General features: G+C 41.1%; 1 protein-coding gene across 4 annotated transcripts in view; it reads right to left on the bottom strand.

Annotated features, from left to right (window-relative positions):
• Positions 1-22,667, bottom strand: part of ASXL1 (additional sex combs like 1, transcriptional regulator) — an 89,494-nt gene extending 66,827 nt beyond the window's left edge. For 2 of the 4 annotated variants that reach the window (XM_018057698.1, XM_018057699.1), the window contains exons 1-4: positions 22,559-22,667; positions 16,633-16,715; positions 15,672-15,674; positions 14,207-14,315 (exon numbers count right to left, since the gene is read on the bottom strand). In XM_018057698.1, coding sequence (XP_017913187.1) covers positions 14,207-14,315; positions 15,672-15,674; positions 16,633-16,715; positions 22,559-22,615 — 252 coding nt within the window. In that variant the 5' untranslated portion in view covers positions 22,616-22,667. Of the gene's footprint in view, positions 1-14,206; positions 14,316-15,671; positions 15,675-16,632; positions 16,716-19,025; positions 19,042-22,558 lie in introns of those variants that run through there. The other 2 variants (XM_018057701.1, XM_018057700.1) reach the window with 2 other exon arrangements.

Here is a 23,050-nt window from a genome sequence, read left to right as displayed (position 1 = left end):
TGTCAAAGCAAAAAGGATAATAAATGAATACGAGAATGCAGCGAATTTATTCCACGTAAATTCATTCTATTAAGTATACACTTATTGACAGTGCACTCTATTGTATCCATTTACAAAGTGAGGATAAGTGAATTGAATAAGATCTCAGCTCTCCACCCTCAAGTATACAGTCTGCACTGGGGGAAAGCCAGAGCAATGAAGCTCAAAAATATCAAGGGAGGTGGATGTACAATCTCCAGAAGAGCAAGCTGCTAGGTAAGACTGGGCCAGCTAAGGGCAATGTCGGTTAAGGAGAAACGTGCATGACAGCAACAGTCAAGATTGCCATCTCAGACATGGGCTGACAGACTAACGGAACCCCTCCAATGCTTATGCAAATTCAACAAGGACAGAGTATTCAGTCTTCATGATAAAATATATTGAACAACTGATTACTTAACACGTATCAAATTATTTTAATATATTAGCCAGTTAAGATATTTCTGCTAGCGAGATCTATTTAAGCATTAAGACACAAATGTTACATGCAATTCACATATTACGACTTTTAGGCTGTCCATAGTAAATACCAGGTATTTCAACCCTATTCCATACTTGGAAAGTTAGTAAACATTCTATAAGCCACATTAAATAGGTAATACATTATATCATTATACCTAAAGCGTAACTATATACACTTAATTTAAGGCTGGACTGTGTCAGCTAATAACTAGCACACTATATTTGAATTTACCTAATTACATAATAAATAGAAGAGGTTACCAGTAAAATATATGGTCGTTAAACGGAAGCAATTAAGAATTGAAGGAACGCGTAAAGGAAATATCCTAAAGGCTACCACTTATTAAGGAAATTGACTGTGTCAAGGTATAGCAGCACAATAGTGTCCGCAGGTTCAACAGGAAGAGCTAGGTATTGAAATCAGGCTACCTTCTTTCCAAGGCTCAAGTTTCTGAACCATTACATTTATGCCTGCTTTTAAAAGCGTGGAAAGAAATTAATTATAAAATATGTTAAGGATTAAATATTAATAATGTGACAACATGGTTAGCGACCGAGGCTAAGAGGTATAATGAAATGGGCAGGGACCGCAAATAAGTCTAATTACAAGGCTCAGTTTCCTAGAGCTAATTTCTATAACATTATCGTAAAGTCATATGATTAATGATGTCTAGAAACTATTAAGTAGTATAAATAAAAATATAGAAAATAGCACACGACGAGCTGGGGGAACATAAGATACACTGTTCTGAGTGTGTTACAATCTATCAGATATCATATGTATTTAAATTGTCACAAACAGGTTCACTCAAAGGTTAAATAACAAACATCGCTGACTGTATAGTTCACATCTTGACATTTAATGAACTATTTTTTTAATAAACAAGTCTATCAAAACCAAAACTAAAAAAACCCTATTTGTTGCAAATTTTGAGACTAACTAGTACATGGATGAGTATTTATAGAAAAACGTAATCATGGTTCAGATGACAGAATTTAGTATCAAAATTTTGACGCAATTCCTTCAACTCTATTTCATAGGTTCTTGCGATCCTTCACGCCATCGCTCAGTAGATGGGTTGCGTCGAAGCTCACCTTCGACGTGACTCGTTGCTTCTGAACTCGCTGTGTGAAACAAGCTCACTTCAGTCGCTATAGATCTTGAGCCTGAGTGCGCGAGCCCCAAGTACAAGGCTGCCGCACAGCCCATCCACACCAGCCGTGCTGCATCTCCCTCATCCGCCTGAGAGAGATATACACTGGACGTAGACTCTACCGAGACCAAGGACTACTAAGGAGTCTATAGAATAGTTTACTAACAAACTAGTGAGGAGTCCAAGCTTATGATACACTACCAACTCTAGGAGTCACAGACGCAAAGGCACCAACAAACTCGATAGCGGCACAACCACCAAGGAGGGAAGGACCAATCTAGCAACACTGTTTTTCAATAAATAAGAGTTTTATTGGACACACCTATGCCCATATCATTTGTGCATTACCTGTGGGCTGCTTTCACAACTTCCACAGTAAAGCTGAATGGTTATGATAGAGACAGTGTGGGCCCACAAAACCTAAAAATATTATTATGCTGGTGCCTTCACAGAAAAATTTGGCCTACTCCTTGTTTAAATGATAGCATATACAAAACAGTTAGGAGGCACTTTAGCGCCTGATTCCAATTCGCTCTGCTGCTGTAAGTCACTTCAGCCAGTGTCCAACTACTGTGCGACCCCATAGATGGCAGCCCACCAGGCTCCGGCCACCTGGGATTCCTCGCAGGCAAGAACACTGGAGTGGGTTGGCCCATTCCTTCTCCAATGCATGAAAAAGTGAAAGTGAAGGTCACTGAGTGCGTGTTCCACTCTTCAGCAACCGCATGGAACTGCAGACCAGCCAGGCTATCCATCAATGGGATTTTCTAGGCAAGAGTACTAGGAGGTGCGGTGCACTGCCTTCTCCATCAGTTACTCTCTACTTAAGGCTTTATTGTGAAATTCTAACACTGATTTTCTCTCCAATAGTAATTAGTGTTCACTTGTTAAAACTGCTAACGGAGTTTTTGAATTTTCCAAAGTTTTTCAAATTTCAGTTATTTTTCCAAAGAAGTAGGTCTTACTCAGCGCTGTCCGGCAATTTATCATTGCACACATTATTAATAAACAAAATTCATATTAACGCACATGTTTGCAATTACGCCACACACTAGTTAATCCGTGCTATTGCAATATTATCTGCAAAGATATAGACAGGAAAAACATTACAGACACAAATAGCTGATATAACTAATATTTAATAATTCCTAATACCCTGTTCACACTAGATCTGTCTTCTCAATTGTGCGCATTTCAGAACAACAGCAGCACCTCACCTGCCTATTATAAATGCAAATTTGTGGGCTTCATTCCAGACCTACCAGGTAATCCTTATGAAACATAAAAATTTTAAGAACCACTGCACTAAAAGGAGAAAATTTACATGACTTTACCTTGAGTGTAAAAAGGCTGATTCCGGCAGGTGTTTTATAAAATAACCCTCTCCTACCTCTGGAATTGGAATGTAGCATGGCATTAAGACATGGGCGAGAGGGGAATGTCCCACTGTAAAAACATACAAGGGTGGAAAAAGGTCATACAAACCAAGATATTACTTACTCAACAGATCTCTTACACTTCAACTCATTCTTAAATCAAGAAGAACAGGATAGAAAATATAAAACATCCCATGACAAGAATTTCTGTTCTGAAAGTGGCAAAGGAGTAGGCAACATGAAAATTAACTATAAATCACACCTAGAGAGCTCTGGGATAACAGGTTACGTGGTATCTCTACTCGCACATCTGATGATTGTTAAGTGGCCTTTCTGGCCAATATGAACGCAAACTCTCAAGAAATTTAGAAACTGCAGCCATATTTTTCGGTACAACTCAGGAGTTTTGGAAAAAAAAATTACCCCAAATATTTTTATTTACTCAAAATTTTTTAAATTAAATCTTAATGGGATTAATTAGAAAGCAAAAACAGGGTTCCGCTAGCCTCTATCTTCAACCTGGCGACATCTATGCTCAGCAAACTGCAGCATAACATTTTTTTAACACAAAAGACGGCAGGCATCATGTGATTGCCGTCCCCGAGAAAAGATAAACATACATTTTTTTTTTCCAGTTAAATTATTTTTTAATACACACACAAAAGGAATAGTATCTTATTTGGCTTTTTCTCAGTTGGGAAGGGGGATAAGATGCATTTTATTTTGTATCTACGCCAGGAGCAATTCTTATAAATTTGAAATAAAAAAAGTGCAAACAGATTTAGTATGTAATAATATACATGGCTGCAGACCATTAAAACCAAAAAGAGATAGCATCTTTAAGTCGTTTCAACGGTTCGCTGCTACAACAGAAGGTTGCAAAACAATGAAACTCGAGTTGAAGTAGAGACTACTTACTCGCAATCTCAAAAAGAGACACTGTCAAAAATACAGAAAATGCCCATGTATTAACTGAGTTTGGGAGGCTAGCATGTTAGTACTAGTGGTTTACCTTTGTGGCCAACCTTCTTGTCCTCTCTCCAGCAAGATATATAAATACCAATATCTTGAGTAATCCTCTCCAAGCATTTTTCAAAAATTAGAGGCCTAATTTTTGTCAGCGTTAAAAATAAATTGAGTCTAAAGAAGAAGTCCATTCAAAAAAAAAACTATTACTTATTCGGGCTTTTGGAACACCGCTAGATGCCTAAGAAAAAAAAAAATTCACGCAAGGACGCAATTTATAAGAAATCCTTGTGCAGAATCTGCGAGTGTCAAAGATGGGTGTGCCTAACATCGTCTGGCTACAGGGGGCAAAAGGCAGGCTGGCAGAGTCTTTCTTCCACAGCGTGACTCGCTACACACTATCCCTCTGTTCTACAAATTATAGAGCTGCTCACTATCCACGAGCCGACGGATTGAGCCACTCATAATTCGCTGTAAGAGCCAGAAGCAGAAACAAAGTTAGGTTTCTCAAATTCCATCTGTCCTAAAAGGACTAATTTAGCCTTCTATAGGCATAGTGGTCCACCAGCCAGTGCGACAGGCGGCGGGGCGATGGATATAGCCATAAAAACAATAAAAACAAAGACGGCAAATTACATCACCACATTACGTGCATAGGTAGTATTTAATGAAGCACCAGTAACATGATGCCAGACAATCCCGGACGCTTCCCTCCCCACAAATGTCAGTTTGAGAAAATGTGTTGAACTGAACAAACTGGAAAAAGTGAGGATCTTTTGATCCTAAAGATCAATTTAAGTAGCTAAAGCTTAAACAGCAAAATATATGCTGATTGTTCTCTGAATCCCAAGAGGACTGTGCTGATGGGCTCTCGCTCTCCCACTTAAATTTTGAAAAAAAAGGTTGGGGTGAGCAGAGAAAAGGATCAGGACAGTCCCTGGTTTTTATTATGTGGCCTGCAATTCTTTTTGTTGTTTTGCGCCAATTTGTTGATTCTCTAGGAAAAATATAGGATAAGAAAATCAAGGTCATCACTAAAATTTAGCATGCTCATAGCAGGAAAGGCTAGAATCAAGTAGAGGAAAAAAATCAGTAAGTTTTATGATGACTGGATCACCGCTTCTTCTGAGCGCGTAAAAGACTTCAAGACGGATATGGTACAGAGAGAGAGGATAGGGTTTTAGAGAAATGATGGAGGCAGATCAGTCTATTCCTTTCTCACTATGACATGTGCAAAACAGAAGTACAAGAGAAACACGCTGACTGGCTTATCAAAAAACAAGCTTCACGGGTGAATAGGTATAGTTAGAGGGCAAGGGACGGGGAACCTGCGGGTCGCACCTCTGACGAAACGCAACGACTTGCAGCCACGTCCGCCTCCAAGCCAAGAGGACCAACGACACCGAGACAGCTCCAGACATGATACCCATCAAACACGTGTGTGTGTATGTGCGCACACATATATGGCATTTGTGGACTTTCTCATTCACTAAACCTAACTGCAGGAAGACACATGTTCTCTAAAACCTCACATTAAGCAACAAGAGCCATACAAACCTTGCATTTCCTTTAGTCCTTCTGCCTCTTAATGACGCTGCTAGAATCTGTTGGGTGTCATTGGAGCATCCGAATAGTTTTCCAGTACCTGAAGAAATATAAATGTTTCTGATTTCAGTGTGGGGCAGTCCCATTTATATCCATCACTATACAACATGGGCTACAATTCTGCTATGAGGTAAGCACTGCTGACATCTAGGTTTTTCCCAGTCAAAATTACTTCTGAAACCAAATTACACATTATATCTTAATAGTTGCTGAAAGGTGACTGCAATTAGAAGAAATACTCTAATTTTCAATTCTGAAAATATACACTCCTCTCAAGCATCCATGTTTCTGGTATGTGGGGCCTTCCCAACTTTAATTGTCAGCTTAACGCTGATGCTGTTAATACAGCTAAACTAGAGAATAACATAGTTGGAGTTTCAGCTTTAGCATCATTCTTCCAAAGAAAACCCAGGGTTGATCTCCTTCAGAATGGACTGGTTGGATCTCATTGCAGTCCAAGGGACTCTCAGAGTCTTCTGCAACACCCAGTTCAAAAGTATCAATTCTTCGGCGCTCAGCTTTCTTCACAGTCCTTCTCAACTCTCAATCCAACAACCAAAACGGACTTAAACGTCGTGCGAAGTAATTCTCTGCTTTTATATGCTATCTAGGTTGGTCATAACTTTTCTTCCAAGGAGTAAGCGTCTTTTAATTCATGGCTGCAGTCACCATCTGCAATGATTTTGGAGCCCCAAAAAATAGTCTGACACTGTTTCCACTGTTTCCCCATCTATTTGCCATAAAGTGATGGGACCAGATGCCATGATCTTCGTTTTCTGAATGTTGAGCTTTAAGCCAACTTTTTCACTCTCCTCTTTCACTTTCATCAAGAGGCTTTTTAGTTCCTCTTCACTTTCTGCCATAAGGGTGGTGTCATCTGCATATCTGAGGTTATTGATATTTCTCCCGGCAATCTTGATTCCAGCTTGTGCTTCTTCCAGCCCAGGGTTTCTCATGATGTACTCTGTATATAAGTTAAATAAGCAGGGTGACAATATACAGCCTTAACGTACTGTACTTAAACTCTCTCAGGCTGTTTCCCCCATTAGTACAGGAATAGGAAAACATATTTGTTTTCAAAAGACCAATGTGTGCAGTATGAGGTCTGTCTGGAATATATCAGCTCTCAAGCAGTTTCCATCTTTTCTACCAGATTTAACTAAACTAGAAGAAGAAACTTCCTTAGACTAAACAAGTTCCTCAAACAATCCCAAATAGTCTGATGTGTAGGACTGAGAAGAGATCAAACGTAGTTTACATACTGGCTGACCAAAAAAGTTTAAGCATTTTTTCACACACAGTCCCAAGGAAGGCTAAAGCCTGGACAAGGTCTTCATTTTCCTACAACGCTGGTGCTTTAAAAATCACACTTAAAAAAGTTATCATCCTGCCCACCCCTCTGACCTGCACAAAATCATTCCAGTGGTGGTGCTTTCCAAACCTCTGTTCCCTGGTCTTTACCATTTACCACTTCATTCTTACAGGGCTTGGAACTTCAGGGGGTAGCAGGACAAAGGGCCACTCATCATCTTTTAGGCATCAAACCAGAGTTAGACCAGGGCTCCACTGACAAGCAAGTTCTCTTTTCTCCCTGAGTAAGCTGAACATCTGTCAGACAATAGAATACCCCAGTTTTCAAAGGTGGATCCAGGCAGCCCTTGAGAATTACTCCAATAAGAAAACTTGAGGGGTCAAAACCTCCATCAAAACCAAACTATTACTACCATTAACCACAGCAAATGGTACCACTCTACCAAGAGACCTATGCAGTACAGAGCGGAAAAGGCTTACAATAAAACAGTCAGCCTCTAGTAAATTCTAAATGCACCACAAAAGAAAAAATTACTGACTTAACTGTTCATACAACATAGTCTAGATGCTAGAATGTGAGCACAGAAAGGATCTTCACTGAATTCTGACTCCAGGAGGCTTTCAACAGAGCTTCAGGGTCTGGGAAAGATGTCCTGGGTGCTTGGAGCATAGGATGGGGGATAGCAGAGTCCACAGAGATGCCTGTTTCTACCAGAGCAGTTTCACAATCATCTATACCATGCAGCTCCATTTCATGAGAAAAAAGGTTTTATACCTAAGTTTTTTAAACAACCAACCTACTTCAACTTCTCAGTGTCGGAGACAAAGCAGTATGAATGGAGATATTCCATAGGGCCTGAGGCACTGTGTTGAAATCCAGACCTCCACTCTAGTCCAGAGCTCTCACTACCACCATATACCACTCATTCCAGTACAGAAAAGAACTACCATCAGAAATGCTGAGATAATCAGTGCAGAGTGCAGAAAAGGAAACCAACTGTCCACAACTAAAGACTACACCTTTAAGGATGTGAAAAGTTACTTGTCCTTAACAATTATAAGAACTTTCAGTAAAGAGAATAAAACTAACATTTTGAGAAATATCAAGGAACTCACAAGACGCTTCAAAAAGATGAAGTAACCAAAGGTCTTAAAACCTGAAGAAATATTATTCTAAAATGGCATAATGAAAAGAAAGTGAAAATCGCTCAGTCATGTCTAACTCTTTGTGACTCCATGGATTAAACAGTCCATGGAATTCTCCAGGGCAGAATACTGGGGCAGGTAGCCTTTCCCTTCTCCAGGGGATTGTCCCAACCCAAGGGATCAAACCCAGGTCTCTCACATCACAGGCAGATTCTTTACCAGCTGAGCCACAAGGGAAGCCCAAGAATACTGGAGTGGGTAGCCTACCCCTTCTCCAGCGGATCTTCCCGACGCAGTAATCGAACTGGGGTCTCCTGCATTGCAGGCGGATTCTTTACCAACTGAGCTATAAGAACTCAAACTCAAAACGTGGATTCTTGTGTCAACTAGGCCATATGCATTCGTCACAAGGATACATGGTCATGAAGAATACATGGTCACTTAAACTGTTAGAAGCTCGGTTTTCTGTTTGCAAAATACAAATAAACTAGATGGTCTCAGAGGCTCTTCCACACTGAAATTCTAGGATTCTACACATTAAAAAATCATATATTTGATAAAGCTAACACAAATTATAAAAGATACCTAAAAACATCATTACCATTTTATATAAAAGAAGTTCTAAGAGAGATGATCAAAGTTTAAAACTCTAAAAAGATCAACATGATATCTAAAACATACCTAAAATATTTAAACTATAATGGCACAGTTTCTGCCTTCAGCAACTGGAGGAAGCAGATTATGGCCATAGCCTGGGAAAGACTCATTTCCAGTGTCAGCAGATTCTTTCACAGATTAATGCAGAACTAACTGCTCTAAGGAGGGCAAGAAAAAATTAGGATTCTAAGAAGTCAACTTGCTGAGAAGGAAAAATAACCCAGAATATGCGTATTCTGGAATAAAACATAAAACAAAACTAGATTACCAGGAGGACTATCTGGCTTAAGATTTTGATGATGCTATCCTCTATTTTTCATTCAGCCAATACTTATTACATATGTATTATTTGCCAGACAGAGGAGATACCGTGAAAACAAGCCCCTGCACTGATATTCTAGTGGAGGGAGGCTAGAGATAACCAAGTAACCAAACAAACAAGGCAGGACTTTGAAACAACCAAAACGCTGTCAACGCTGTGTAACTAGAATTGGTATTTACAGAAAGCCTCACTAGGAAGATACTCTTGGACTAACAACCAAATGACAAGAAGTTACTCCAGAGTTTTCCAGACAGAGCGGCTAGCAAGTCTAAGAGCCCTAAGGTGGACACAAGTTTGGGCCTTTTGAGAAACTGAGTGAAGGCCAAGGTGGCTGAAGTATAATAACCAAGGAGAAGGTATCAGGAGGGCAAATCAGAGAAGTAGGCAAGGACCAGGCAGGACAGTGGTTTATGATATGATCTGTGTTTTTAAAAGACCACTTTGCTTGATATGCACCTATCAAAAATCAAAATGGATTCTGGGGCTGCCTTTCAAATGACTCTATAATTTATTGTATCAAAGTCTCCCTGATATTTAATGGTAATGTAAATAGCTCTAGAATTGATGTAATTGTGGAGGTGTACAAGAAAAAATTAATTGTAGTTCTATAAAATAACACTGTGAAACTGCAAAACTTACCTCCCTCTCTTCCTCCATTTGCTTTTATTTGCAAACTATGAATTTTAATGGATGAATATTTCAAGTGCAGACATCTATTTCTTTTACCAGGAAGATTTTTTTAGTACTTTAAATTTATATATCCTAGATATTTGAAAGATTCAGCTAGACTTGTTATTTGAATTAAAGGACCCCTAAGGCTGAGCCCTGCATCACCACGTGAGGTATAATAAGGTCCAAAAAGCCATGACATCTTCACTCAAGCATCATTTCACAATAAAACTTTACAATGTTCAAATGACTGCAGTCATGCCTGACAGTGAGTGCTGGAACGGCCACTCACCAAACCAGATTAACCTCACCCATGACACAGAAGCACCTTGTCACAGAAGGAAAGTTGTTCAGCATGAAACTCCTAAAAACACGGAACATTACAAAGGCGCTCTCACTGGTTTACAAGGATGGGAAATCCCAAGCGTAAAAGACAATATAAATCCCATCTCTAACCAGGCAATGATGGACACTGATAGCCAACTTCAGAGAAAGCTTAAGGAAAGAAACTCAAATCAAGAATTCAAAGCATGGACAGATTTCATCTGCCCCATCCATCCCTGAGGACTAGCTCTAACGCCTGATGCAAGCATCTATGCATGAAGTGTCAAATGTACCATCACATTACCTAGAACAAATTTTATCAGAAAAGGAATCCTATGGCAAGCCCCAGAAGACTCTGGCTTATCAGTAAAGCTTTAGTAATCATAGATAAAGCTACACAAACTTTAGAACTGAAAAAAACTATTTTCAACTAAGTAGCAAAATCCCATGCTTTCTGACCTTTATGGTCCTCTAGAAGAGAGTTTCAAGCAGGAGGGAGAAAGAAACCAAACCTTTCTGCACATGCTTGTCCTCAACAATATGGAAAACACTTAGGCAGAAAAAATACCACAGGAGTTCACAGGTGTCACTACAACCTCAAAATGAAAAACAAGAGTATGAGTTAAATAACTTGTGCCTTCCTGTCCCTTATTACAAGCAAGACTCGGAGCAAACTACCCTTAGACAGACACCATACAAAACATCCCATCACTTCCATCTTTCACCGCCGAGTGGCTCTGGGTGACAACCTGGAACAGGAGACGTGATGTGGCAGTACAAACGTGAAGGCGTCTGGAAATAACCAAGATTTCCACATGCTTATTAGTCCCTGAAAAATGTACTTAATTCTATAGGGCAACCGACCTGGAGTGTTTAAAAATACCAACACCATGAAAAACAAAGCAAGGTAAAGGAACTGTCGCACACTAAAGGAGACCGCAGAGACACGGCAGCCAAATGGAGTGTATGATTCTCGACTGAATGACTGACTCAAAAAATAAGCCGTGAAGAACATTTTTAAAACCAGAAGAGATGAGAATATAGACTTATATCACATACTATGTCGTTAATTTTCTTGACTATAATAATGATACTATGGTTACGCAACATGATGTCCTTGTTCTTAAGACATACATTCTGAGATGTGTAGGGGTGAAATACCAGTACTAGTTTAACACTTTTAAATGGTTCTGGGGAAAAACACATACATATGGATAGAGAGATAAAGCAAATGAAGCAAACTTATAGCAATCAGGAAGAAAGAAGGCTGGCTACAGTACTCCAATTTTTCTGTAGGTCTGAAATTTTAAAAAAAAAAAAAAAAAATTTTTTTTTTGAGACAAGAAAGGGAAAAACTGCGCCACCGTGGACTTCAGCCAGCAGACCTAGGTCCTCAGGTGACTGGATAGTAATCAGCTGGTTCAGATTTTTGGTATCCTTTCTTATCCATTCCCAAATAACAATAAAGTAAATCTCTGCACAATTTCTAGAAGACAGCATGGTGATAATGAGGCAACTAATAAGACTAATCAATGATTCACTCTCAAGAAGCCCAAGGGGGTAGAGGTCGGGGGGGAGAATAAGGTGTGTACCTATGTACCAAGACAGCAAACATAATAACTAAACAAATAAGCACCAAAGCCATAAAGAAATTACAATCCAATTTTTTCAAATATTATTTACACAAATTATTATCAGGTTACAAGTAGCAGAATTTGCAGGCTACCTTCACTTTCTCTGTTGCATTTTACTTTCTGTTACATTTCCATGTATCACTTTATAATAGGTCAAAATGTTAAAGAGACAGCATAGATAATCAGCCAAGCTAAAAGTCTACCAAAGCCACAGGAATAAGCATCTTTCATTTTGGCTGTGAGTGAGATGCCAGAAGCAGGTCTATAGTTTCATCAAGATTGTAAGTAGTATCTACTACCAAATGTCAAAAGCAAAGGATAATAATGAAGTACCAGAATGCAGCCATTATTCACTAATTCATTCATTAAATATACACTTATTGACAGTCACTTTGTACATTATCCAAGTGGATAATGAAATGAATAAGATCCACTCTCCACCCTCAAGTATACAGTCTCACTGGGGGAACCAGACAATGAACTCAAAAATATCAGGGAGGTGATGTACAACTCCAAAGAGCAAGCTGCTAGGAAGACTGGGCAACATAAGGGCAATGCAGGTAAGAGAACGTGCTGAGCACAACAGTCAATGCATCTCAGACATGGGCTGCAGACTAACAGAACCCCCCCAAGCTTATGGCAAATTCAAACAACAGAGTTCACTCAGAAAATTAAGACACTGAACTCAGTTCAAATATTTATTAAGCAGAGAATTCTGCAGAGTCAAATTACAAAGACAAATGAAACTCAATTCCTTTCCTTTAGGTGTCCATAGAAATAGGTATTTCTCCTTCCTCTTAAAAGAGAAACATTCTATTAACAAGCACATCTGTAATACATATAATTATAACTATACAAAATTACATATATTTATAATACATAATATATAACAGAAAAATGCCGTTAACAAGCAATTAAGATTAAGGAACCTAAAGGAATATCCTAAAGGCTACCACTTATTAAGGACTGACTGTGTCAGGTATGCACACATGACCATAAAGAAGGGTTATATATGTCCCAGGTTACAGAGCTAGGTATTGAACTCAGGGCTACCTCTTTCAAGGCTCAGTTTCTGACATTACATTATGCTGCCTTTTAAAGTCTGAAATATTATAAATAAAAATATAGAAAATAGCACAGACAGGGGAACATAAGATACACATGTGTATCTACAGATCAAGATTTATGTCCACAGGTTATACAGCTGCTGTTTGTTCAAATCTTCATTTTTAATAAACAAGTCTATCAAAACAAAACTAAAACAACATTTTATGGACTACTGCAATTTATAACTACATTATGGATGATTAGAAAGATTAGCATCAGATTTTCAGTTTCATCCTTCACCATCATAGGTCTGCCGCTGCTGCTGCTAAGTCACTTCAGTCGTGTCTGACTCTGTGTGACCCCATAGATGGCAGCCCACCAGGCTCCCCCATCCCTGGGATTCTCCAGGCAAGAACACTGGAGTAGATTACCAACAGGTCAACTATGTCTAAATTAGGAGTCAGCAAACACCACCACCAAGCCAAATCTAGCACACTGTTTTCATAAATAAAGTTTTATTGGAACACACCTATGCCCATTCATTTGTGCATTACCTGTGGCTGCTTTCCCACTTCAACAGTAAAGCTGAATAGTTATGATAGAGACAGTGTGGCCCACAAAACCTAAAATATTATTATCTGGTCCTTCACAGAAAAAAATTTGCCTACTCCTTGTTTAAATGATACATATCACAAACAGTAGGAAGGCACTTAGCCTGTTCAATTCGCTCTGCTGCTGCTAAGTCACTTCAGCCGTGTCCAACTCTGTGCGACCCCATAGATGGCAGCCCACCAGGCTCCGCCACCCCTGGGATTCTCCAGGCAAGAACACTGGAGTGGGTTGCCATTTCCTTCTCCAATGCATGAAAAGTGAAAGTGAAGTCACTGAGTCGTGTCCAACTCTCAGCAACCGCATGGACTGCAGACCACCAGGCTCCTCCATCCATGGGATTTTCTAGGCAAGAGTACTGGAGTGCGGTGCCACTGCCTTCTCCATCAGTTCTCTCTACTTAAGCTTTATTGTGAATTCTACCTGATTTCTCTCCAATAGTAATTAGTGTCACTTGTTAAATGCTAACGAGTTTTTGAATTTCCACAAGTATTTTCAAATTTCAGTTATTTTCCAAAGAGTAGGTCTTACTCAGCTGTCCGGCAATTTATCCTTCACAACATTATTATAAACAAATTCATAATTACGCACATTTGCAATTACCCACACACATAGTTATCCGTCTATTGCATATTATCTGCAAAGATATAGACAAGGAAAAACATTACAGACACAATAGCTGATATAACTAAATATTTAATAATTCCTAATACCCTGTTCACACTAGATCGTCTCTCAATGTGCCATTTCAGAACAACAGCAGCATCCCTCACCTGCCTATTATAAATGCAAATTTGTGGGCTTCATTCCAGACCTACCAGGTAATCCTTATGAACACTAAAATTTTAAGAACCACTGCACTAAAGGAGAATTTACATGACTTACCTTGAGTGTAAAAAGGCTGATTCGGCCAGGTAGTTTATAAAATAACCCCTCTCCTCCTCTGGAATTGGAATGTAGCATGGCATTAAGACATGCGAGAGGGGATGTCCCACTGTAAAAACATACAAGGGTGGAAAAAGGTCATACAAACCAAGATATCTACTTACTCAAAGATCTCTTACACTTCAACTCATTCTTAAATCAAGAAGAACAGGAAGAAATATAAAACATCCCATGACAAGAATTCTGTTCTGAAAGTGGCAAAGGAGTAGCACATGAAATTCACATAAATCACACCTAGAGAGCTCTGGGATAACAGGTTACGTGGTATCTCTACTCCACATCTGATGATTCTTAAGTGCCTTCTGCCAATATGAACCAAACTCTCAAGAAATTTAGAAACACTGCACATATTTTTCAGGTACACTCAGGAGTTTTGGAAAAAAAAATTACCCAATATTTTTATTTACTCAAAATTTTTTAAATTAAATCTTAATGCTAATTAGAAACAAAACCAGGGTTCCCTAGCCTCTATCTTTCAACCTGCACATCATGCTCAGAAACTGCCACATAACATTTTTAACACAAAGACCAGGCATCAGTGATGCTGTCCCGAGAAAATAAACATACTTTTTTTTTCCAGTTAAATTATTTTTTAATACACACACAAAAGGAATAGTATTTCATTTGCTTTTTCTCAGTTGGGAAGGGGGAAAGATGCATTTTATTTTGTATCTACCCAGGAGCAATTCTTTAAATTTGAATTAAAAAAGTCAAACAGATTTAGTATGTAATAATATAATGCTCAACCATTAAACCAAAAAAAAAGAGATAGCATCTTAAGTCGTTTCACGGTTCCTGCTACAACAGAAGGTTGCAAAACAATGACAACTCGAGTGAGTTAGAGACTACTTACTCAATCTCAAAAAGAGACACTGTCAAAAATACAGACAAATGCCCATTATTAACTGAGTTTGGCACTAGCATGTTAGTACTAGGGTTTACCTGTGCACCTTCTTGTCCCTCTCTCCAGCAAGATATATAAATACCAATATCTTGAGTAATGCCTCTCAGCATTTTTCAAAATTAGAGGCCCTAATTTTTGTCACGTTAAAAATAAATTTTGAGTCTAAAAAAAGTCATCAAAAAAAACTATTACTTATTCGGCTTTGGAACACCCTAGATGCCTAAGAAAAAAAAAATTTCACCAAGGACCAATCTCTATAAGAAACCTTGTGCAGAATCTGGAGTGTCAAGTGGGTGTGCTAACATCTCTGCTACAGGGGAAAGCATGCTGGCAGAGTCTTTCTTCCAACAGCGTGACTCCTACACACTATCCCTCTGTCTACAAATTATAGAGCTGCTCACTCATCACGAGCCACCATGACCACTTCATAATTCCTGTAAGAGCCAGAAGCAGAAACAAGTTAGGTTCTCAATTCCATCTGTCCTAAAAGGACTAATTTACCTTCTATAGGCATAGTGGTCCACCAGCAGTGCAGACAGCGGCGCGATGGGAAATAGCCCATAAAAACAAAATAAAACAAAAGACGCAATTACACCACCACACCGTGCATAGGTAGTATTTAAATGAAGCACCAGAACATGATCCAGACAATCCCGACCTTCCCTCCCCACAAATGTCAGTTTGAGAATGTGTGAACTGACAACTGGAAAGTGAGGATCTTTTGATCCTAAAAGATCAATTTAAGTAGCTAAAGCTTAACCAGCAAAATATATGCTGATTGTTCTGAATCCCAAGAAGGAACTGTGCTGTGCTCTCCTCTCCCACTTAAATTTTGAAAAAAAGGTTGGGGTGAGCAGAGAAAGGATTCAGGACAGTCCCTGGTTTTTATTTGTGCCTGCAATTCTTTTTGTGTTTCCAATTTGTTGCTTCTCTAGGAAAAATATAGGATAAGAAAATCAAGGTCATCACCAAATTTAGCATGCTCATAGCAGGAAAGGCTAGAATCAGTAGAGGAAAAAAATCAGTAAGTTTTATGATGACTGGATCACCCTTCTCTGAGCCTAAAAAGAACTTCAGAGATATGGTACAGAGAGAAGGATAGTTTTAGACATGATGGAGCAGATCAGTCTATTCCTTCTCCACTACTGACATGTGCAAAACAGAATACAAGAGAAAACACGCTGACTCCTTATGCAAAAAACAAGCTTCACGGTGAAAGGTATAGTAGAGCAAGGACGGGGAACCTGCTGCACCTCTGACGAAAACCAACGGACTTGCAGCCACTCCCGCCCTCCAGCCAGAGGACCAACGACACCGAGACAGCTCCACACTACCATCAAACACGTGTGTGTGTATGTGCGCACACATATATGCATTTGTGGACTTTCTCATTCACTACCTAACTGCAGGAAGACACATGTTCTCTAAAACCCTCACATTAAGCAACAAGAGCCATACAAACCTCATTTCCTTTAGTCCTTCTGCCTCTATGACCTGCAGAATCTGTTTGGGTGTCATTGGAGCATCCGAATAGTTTTCCAGTACCTGAAGAAATATAAATGTTCTGATTTCAGTGTGCAGTTCCCATTTATATCCATCACTATACAACATGGGCTACAATTCTGCTATGAGGTACCACTGCTGACATCTTAGTTTTTCCACAGTCAAAATTACTTCTGAAACCAAATTACACATATATCTAACTAGTTGCTGAAAGTGACTGCAATTAGAAGAAATACTCTAATTTTCAATTCTGAAAATACACATCCTCTCAGCATCCATGTTCTGGTATGTGGGGCCTTCCCAACTTTAATTGTCACTTAACCTGATGCTGTTAATACAGCTAAACTAGAGAATACATAGCACTATAAACTGTAAGACAGAACTGCATTCAGGCTTTCCTTCCCAAGTAAGTTTGATTAGTTACAATATTTTTATCTTTTTTTTGGGGGGGGGGGAGGGGGAGGCTGCTTGGCTTGCAGGATTAGTTCCCCAACCAGGGATTGAATCTGGACACTCAGCAGTGAAAGGATGTAGCCCTAACCACCGGACTGGCAGGGAATTCCAGGTACCTGTATTTTTTCAACGATGACTTTCGCCACTGGGTTGTGGCATTCTGGTGTTAATTAGTACAGGACAATTTGCCTTTCAGCAATACAATGCTACGATTCTATATGACTGGTGCAAGCAAAACAAGGAGAAATGGAACATCCCATTTATATTAGTGACATCTATAATTAAGCCCCAGCAACAATGTCTTAGTGAGCAACCAGCGCTCTCTCACTTGAACAAGCTGAGTTGTTTTAGAAATGTTATCCTTTTCAGGAAGGAAAAAAGACAGGCTGTCAGTATCTCTGTACCATCTCTAGCAGTATAGCTGCTGAGGTTACGCCAAACCACACCAACATCTTACAGTCATTTAACAGCCCTAACAAAGTACTGCATGGCTGTGTCACAGATAAAATGCAAAGCAAGAAGCCTAACAGGACTGCTGTGAAGGTTCTCTCTATGGAAGAACAAGAGTTCTAAGTGATAAAGAAGTCAAGTTTTGGAGAAGCAGGTGCTGAAATAAAACCCCTATTTCCTATGGTCCCATTCTTAATCTCTCTGTTCAGTGTTTACATTCTCCTTGGGTATCATTATCATCTCTCACAGTTTCAATGCTACCAAAATACTGAATTAACTCCCAAATCTCAACCTCTTGCCTGGATTTCTCCCTAAGCTTCAGGCCGCAGATATTCAGTTCGGTACTGGACATCCCTCATGATCACCTTCTCTCTTCTGATATTCCTCTCCTTGGTTGGCAGTCTGTCTCATCACCTAATTTAGAAACCAAGGCATCATCCTTCACTCTCACCTGTCCCCCGGTTCTCCCAGCCAGTTTCTTTCCTTTAAAAAAAATTTTTTTTATTTAATTTATTTGGCTGCACCGAGTCTTAGTAGCAGCACTCTAGATCTTGAGTTGCAGCACGCAAACTCTTAACTGCACCATGTGTGATCAAGTTCCCTGACCAGGAGCCGAAACTGGGCCGCCTACACTGTGAGTACGAGGTCTTGGAGCCACTGGTCACCAGGGAAGTTCCCCCACAGCCAGTGTCTGACCCGACTTGACACAACAGCCTCTTCTCTAACATCCCTGCTTTCCTCAAATTCATTCTTACTCCACTGCCATCCTTCATTCAACAAATACATGAAATACTCTGTGCTAGGAACAATTTTAGACATTCATCAGTAAAAAAGACCAAAGCTCTGCAGGGCTTAACCTGCTATAGCCTGAGGTCAGTCCAACAAAATAAACCTGCCCTCACCACTTTCTGCATTAAAGTCCTTCAACAGCAACCTATTTCCATACAGCGAAAGCTGAAGCTCCAGAGAGGCCACTGGCCCACTAGAAAAGCACGGGTTTTAAAAGCAAACAGATGTGGTTTTAAACATTCAAATTCTGGTCTTCTAAACCTGGGCAAAGAGTTGTGTTGCAAAGAGTCGGACACAACTTGGCGACTGAACAACAAAAAAACCTGGGCAAGTTACCTACCCGCCCTGAGTCTAGGTTTCCTCACTTGTGAAGGAAGGATACTGAGGCCTTCTTCTCAGAGTTGTTGCAGAGATAATGGAGTAAGTGCCTATGGTGCCAGACACAAGGTGTGTGCTGGTCAGGCATGCCAGACCCTCACAATCTGGTCTCTGCCTGGCTCTCTAATACTCCACAAACTTTATGTTCCAATAACTACGTGCAGGTCTACCCAATTCCCACACTCTCCACCCTTCAGATAAACACACACATACACACACTCTCCTATTTTTTGTTGCCAGCTCCTGCTTATGTCCTCTGTGAGGAGTCTAACTCCTACTCACCCTTCAAGATTCAGTTCGGAAAGCACCTTCCTCCAGGAAGCCTTCTCTACTCTCTGCCAGATAGTTAAGCGTCTTTTTTCAGTGCCCCACAGTTGCACAACACATACAATTCATCTTCCAAAGCAGGACACTTGAGAATAAAAGGAGGAACTATTCATAATTATGCCTAGACAGTAAGCAGAAATCAGGATGTCTATTACCATTTACACATCTATGCTGGCACTTACCATGCTTGTAATGAAATTCTACTCACCTGTTAGAAAAGGATTCTAACCCCAGAAAAACCATAAGCTCCTCAAGGGCAGACCATATCCATCTCTGTAATTCCAAGAACCTAACTGCCAAGCTAAGCAGCACTGATGAACAAACCCACAATACAAACTACTAATGTTCACTGCCACAGATATGACTTCTTTGATACTAATTGTGAGCTGAGCTAGTGAATTTTTTCACAGTAATTTTTTTTTTTTTTTTAAGAAGCATGACTCAAAAATTAGTTACCAATTATTTAAACAGCAGTCAGGAAGAGCCTGAGAATCTTAAGACAGAGGAAACAGAATCTCTATAGGGAAGTTACATCAAAAGATACAAGGTATTCACTTTTATTAAAACTGTATATGCCTTCAGCTTTTAGTGTAAGAACAATTCAGCAGTGTTCTCTCCCCACCCTGTCTTTCTAGAGCATACAAAAAGTATCTCTTCTCCAACTTCAAAGGGGGAAAAAATGTTTGATGTAAGAATGGTCAGTCATGAATCAAAGTGAAAGATAAAGCATGCAATGAAGATTTTCTCAAAGCCAGGGAGAATCCATTTAAGGGCATTCAATCTAAAGGGAAATCCACTCAGCTATTTCTCCCAAACTGTTTCTAACAAGCAGGAGGATTTAGACCCACCCAACCACCTAAAGTCTACTTCCTACATCTAGGAAAAACAATACCAGCAAGTGTTAGAAAGAAGAATATCTACTTCTCAACAACATAATTAACAGCTGCAAAAATCAATCTCCTGGGATTTACTACATTACTGAAATAGTCCAGAAGTCTCTTCTTTCCTATCAGAATAGCTGAAAAACGGTTCCTGGTATCATTTTAACCACCAAACTGAGCAAGGTCAGCAGCAATATGAAACTGCCCCCAAGCAAGTGCATCTTGATTGCCACAGCAAGCACTCCAAATTCACCTGTCCAAAGAGTACTTAGAACTAACCTACCCTCCTGCCATTACAGCTCACTCTTCTATCCAGTGTAAGCACTCACAAACTCTCCAGCACTTGGTTTGTTAAAGCAATTTTTTTTTTCCATATGAGCAAAGAATTCTTAAGAGCTCCCCCTCACCCACCAACTGGTCCATCCAAAGGGACAGAAAATCCTAAACAAAAAACAATAGAAGATATACAAAACTACACACTATATTCCCACAAGTCATCTTGCAAGAGTTTAAGAGCATAAGTAATTCCCAGTAGGAAATACTATTTTTTAATGAAGAATCATAAAAGAAAAAGAATTTACTGGGGACAAACTGGCATGAATTGAGCCATGATAAAACAGAAATAGCAACCTGGAACTGGATTATAGATCACAGTAAACTCAAGACTATAAAGAGACATAATAGCGGACCCCTGAATTCCCAGAGTCTTTCAACTAGGAAGAGCCAACGGAGCTTTAAGACAGGCAGACTTTAGAATTCTGTCAGGACATAAATAAGAAAGGATTTAAAGGTACTTTCACCTACCTCTAACAAGTAAAAACTCTGGCAAGCAAATTTCCTTTTGGTGCCCAGAGTCATAAACACCTGCAGAACAGAAACTCAGAGGAGAATTTCAATGAACAGCCTCAACCTCCAGGAGAAAGCGAGCACGTCCTTCTGGCTCTCACTACTCTCCTCTAGGCCTAAATCTGTTTCCAGGTGAAGCAATGCTGGAGAAATCTGAAACTTCCAAGAGATTCTGAAAGCTAACCAAAGGTTCCAAATTTGACTGCATCAAAAAAACATACTTAAGTACTTCAAAATCTTCAAATTTCATATGCCAAACCAAAACAAAGTAACTGAAGCACAAAACTTCAACATATAAACTAATTGCTACTTCCCTTTCTTGGGCAAAAAGGTATGAGACAGACGATCAGGTACACCAGTGAAATTTCTCCTACACACCAAACAGCAATTCCCTCTTTTAAGTCAATAACTGAGTTTTAAGGCTCCAAGAAAGAAGAGTGTACCACAGATTTGTAAAAACCTCCAACACATATTCATCTTTTTTGCTCAACACCTCTGAGGCAGGAACCTCACTTCCCAATAAAATTAAAGATTAGAAGGCTGAGCTTCATTCATCATTAAAAGTAAATTACAGCAATTTCATATAAACTATAGGGTGTCAAGACACAAGGATGCTATCTGCACTATAACCCTGCTTTGTGACAGTTCTAAGAAGTGACATCTCTGAGACAAGTGTAACCTGCTACCATTGTCATCAGCAAGATTTTATAAGAACATGTCTCGAAGTGTCTTCACTTTCTGGGTGCAAATCCAGAGGAATATATTTCACTTGCAAGTCCTCTGACATTTTGGGACAACAGAAGATTCACAAAAACCGCATTACCAGGCAGCTTCAAATACTCAAATTACTCTCTCCTTTGCTAAATCCTCAGTAAGCAGTGTCTTCAAACAGAGACACCTGGTCTTTGTTCAACACTTCATGTTTACATGCAAGAGGACACTAAAAAATAGAGAGCACACGCAAACATTCTTTACAAAGTGTAGTTAGCTGTCTGCAGACTGCCTATCTTCGGGCTAGCTTGTGGACTCGGCTCAGCAGATCTCAAAGTGTGGTCCGTGGGTCACCTGCATTACAGCCAACCTGAGAAGCTGGTCAAAATGAAGATACTCAGGTTCTACTCCAGAATCTCAGACTCAGTAGGTCTTAAGTAGGGCCCTAGGATGAACATTCTTAACAACCTCCCCAGGTGCCCCCACAGGACACTAAAGTTTGAAAACCAAGCCTCAGGGTTCAGGCTGGGAGTGAGCCTTTGCTTCCCTCCACACACCGGTTTAGATTGCGAAAGCTCAAAATGCCACTCGCGTCCTTCAGACTGGGGGGGCTCTTTCCCATCCCTAGCCAAAAGCACCACCCCACTGCCCACCAGGAAGCGAGGGAGGAGCTTCCGACCCTTCCCGGAAACCTAACTCCCCCGAGTGCACAAACGAAGCTTCCCCAGACCCCCTAGACGCTGCCAAATAGTGGGGGAAGGGAGGCTGGGGCCCCGCCGCCCAGAGGAGGAGGAGCCGGCCCGCCAGCTCGACCCTCCGCAGGAATTTGGGGGGGTGGGGGGGGGCGTGCAGAAAAAGGCGCCACATCCGACCCGGCGGGGGACCTCTCCCCACCCAACGCCTTAGGGGGTTGTCCCGTTCCGGGAGGAAGGTGGCCCGCCCCCTCCTGCAGTGGGCAGGGCTTCGCCCCTCCCCCTCCCCGTGGGGGGGGTGCTCGGCGAGCCCACCCCTCACAACCCCCACCGAGCCCCCCTCGGCGGCTAGCCTCACCAGGCGCGCGGCCTCGGCCCACGTGCGCTCCTTCTTCCTCTTCTGTTTGTCCTTCATCCTCCTCCTCCCCGGCGGCGGCGGCAGCTCCACGCGGGACCTCCGGGCGGGGCGGGCGGCGGCGCGGGGCTGGGGCGGCGGCGGCGGCGGCGGCGGCGGCGGGGGGCGCGTGGCGGCGGCGACGCGCGAGGACTCGGGTGCGGCCGGGGAGAGGGGGCGGGCGCGCGGGGACCGGCTGGCGCGAGACCCGGCGCGAGGGCGGCGGTGGGGGAGGGGTGGCGGCTCCACGCGCCCGCGCTGCGTCAGTCGCCCGCGGCGGCGGCGGCGGCGGCGAAGAAGGCAGTAGCCCCGCGATCGCTAAGGAATGCGGCGGCTCCGCATAACCACGGGGTCAGAGGTCACGGCTCCGGCCTCTGCTTTCCCGCTCTGCTAAGAGGCCAAGACCCGACTGGCGGCGGGGCGGGAAGGCGAGAATCGGCTTTCCCCTCGGCGCCC

The sequence above is a fragment of the Capra hircus genome, chromosome 13 (assembly GCF_001704415.2).
Source record: "Capra hircus breed San Clemente chromosome 13, ASM170441v1, whole genome shotgun sequence".
Taxonomy (NCBI): Eukaryota; Metazoa; Chordata; class Mammalia; order Artiodactyla; family Bovidae; genus Capra; species Capra hircus.
The sequence above is the reverse complement of the archived record's forward strand: the minus strand, read 5'-3'. Positions and strand labels throughout refer to the sequence as shown.